This window comes from Anopheles gambiae, chromosome 3 (assembly GCF_943734735.2).
Source record: "Anopheles gambiae chromosome 3, idAnoGambNW_F1_1, whole genome shotgun sequence".
Classification (NCBI taxonomy): domain Eukaryota; kingdom Metazoa; phylum Arthropoda; class Insecta; order Diptera; family Culicidae; genus Anopheles; species Anopheles gambiae.
Window position 1 is genome coordinate 42,897,069 of NC_064602.1, and position 1,575 is coordinate 42,898,643.

At 47.0% G+C, this 1,575-nt stretch overlaps 1 protein-coding gene across 1 annotated transcript in view; it reads right to left on the reverse strand.

The window, feature by feature from the left end:
* The window catches only part of LOC1279202 (protein obstructor-E), a 19,778-nt gene extending 18,492 nt beyond the window's left edge, over positions 1-1,286 (reverse strand). The window contains exon 1 of the mRNA XM_318884.5: positions 913-1,286. Coding sequence (XP_318884.4) covers positions 913-1,000 — 88 coding nt within the window. The 5' untranslated portion in view covers positions 1,001-1,286. The remainder of the gene's footprint in view (positions 1-912) is intronic.
* Positions 1,287-1,575: the final 289 nt, after the last annotated feature.

Consider the following 1,575-nt stretch of genomic DNA (forward strand, 5'->3'; position numbering starts at 1 on the left):
ACACGATCGTACGTACGAACTGGTGACGTAAAGCTATAAGACAACACCGTTCGTTAGCGTGTGCAAATCTAACTGCACTGAAAGTGATGAAGCCGAACCTTGGCATACCGGAGAATGGAATTAGGAGAGGGCATGAGTGTTTATAAAGTGCATAAAGGAAGGAAGCAAACGCCTAGTGAAGCTTACTAGGCACAAACCATCCCCATCCCTTTGCGGGGCAGTTTGAGCCGAGTGAGAGTATCAGTGTGCTTATACCCTTTTGCTGCGCTGTAGGAATGGTTTTGAACAAGTTTTCGCGTATACGCTGTTAGTTGTGTGGGTAGTGAGTGTGGGTGGAGTGTACTATGTTGGTGGTTGTGTGGCTTTTACCCCACTCTTTTCCGAGGTTTTGGGGAGGCAACAAAAAGCTTCACTTTCTAAAGTGTTCACACAGCGATACACACCGGATGGATGCAAAGCTGTACTCTGTGCTTTACACCACTGATAAGTGTGTGAAGCAAGTCTATTGCAAAAAAGTCTGTTGAAACTACATATCTGTTACTGCACTTAAAAATATAAACATTAAATACGAGTCTTAACTCAGATTCCATACACGAAAGCTCACTTGTTTCTAGAGAAGGAACAGCAGCGCATTTGTTTACGATGCTTTTTAACCTATTTGCTCAAAATAAAACACACATTCAATATTGGTTCACTTATTCGTGTTCTGTTGAATAATATCTCTTTGAAACCGCTTGATCGTACGAAGCCCTCTTAGTCCCAAGGCAAACAAAAATGCTTCGAATTAATGTTTGTCCACTCTATGCAACATTTGAAGCACAATTTCTAACATATGCACAATTTTCCTGTCTAAATGTTTTCAATAAAGTTCACACACAAAGAACAAGAAGTTTGGGAAGACATTCGACTCACCGAAGATCACACTGACGAGCACTAGGAAACTGAGACTGAACTTGGCCACTGCTTTCATCTTGACGGTCGCCTCACGACTAATAATCATTACAATATATTGTTTGAAATATCAACAAGCGCCCCAGTACACCGGGCCCCAAGTGGCCGTTGGTAGAAGGGGAGAACGGGACCAGCCTGGCCCGGTGGTTAAAGCGGAAAGGAAAGGGAAGCCTATGCCCCGGCAACCCGAACGGAGCGGAGAGCTCGATGGTTGGTGTACACCAACCAAGCAGGCGTCGGCCGGGCGCAGGGAGCGGGTGGGGTCGGAGAGAGGAAGTGGTTATACCACCGGGCCCCGGTCCGAAAACCGCCGATCGGCAAACGGTATGAAAGTTGGCCTGAGCTAGGCAGCGGCAGCCACAACCACCACAAGGGTTGGTTCGTCGCTTGGTGTCTTCGTTGAAGTCTTTCGTTTGTGTTGTTGCTGGTTTTGTTGTCGGTGTCGCTCTCGCGTTCGCTGGTCGTGCGGGTCGCGATGTAGGGTGAATGTCACTCACTTTGTTGTCGTTGTTTGATTCTCCTTCCTTAGTTTTCGTTGCGCGTTTAGTCGGTTCGCCAGTTCGGCACGGATGTAGGAACCAGCCAGAGCTTCGTTTTCTTCTCTATTTGTCTAGGGGTGTGGTA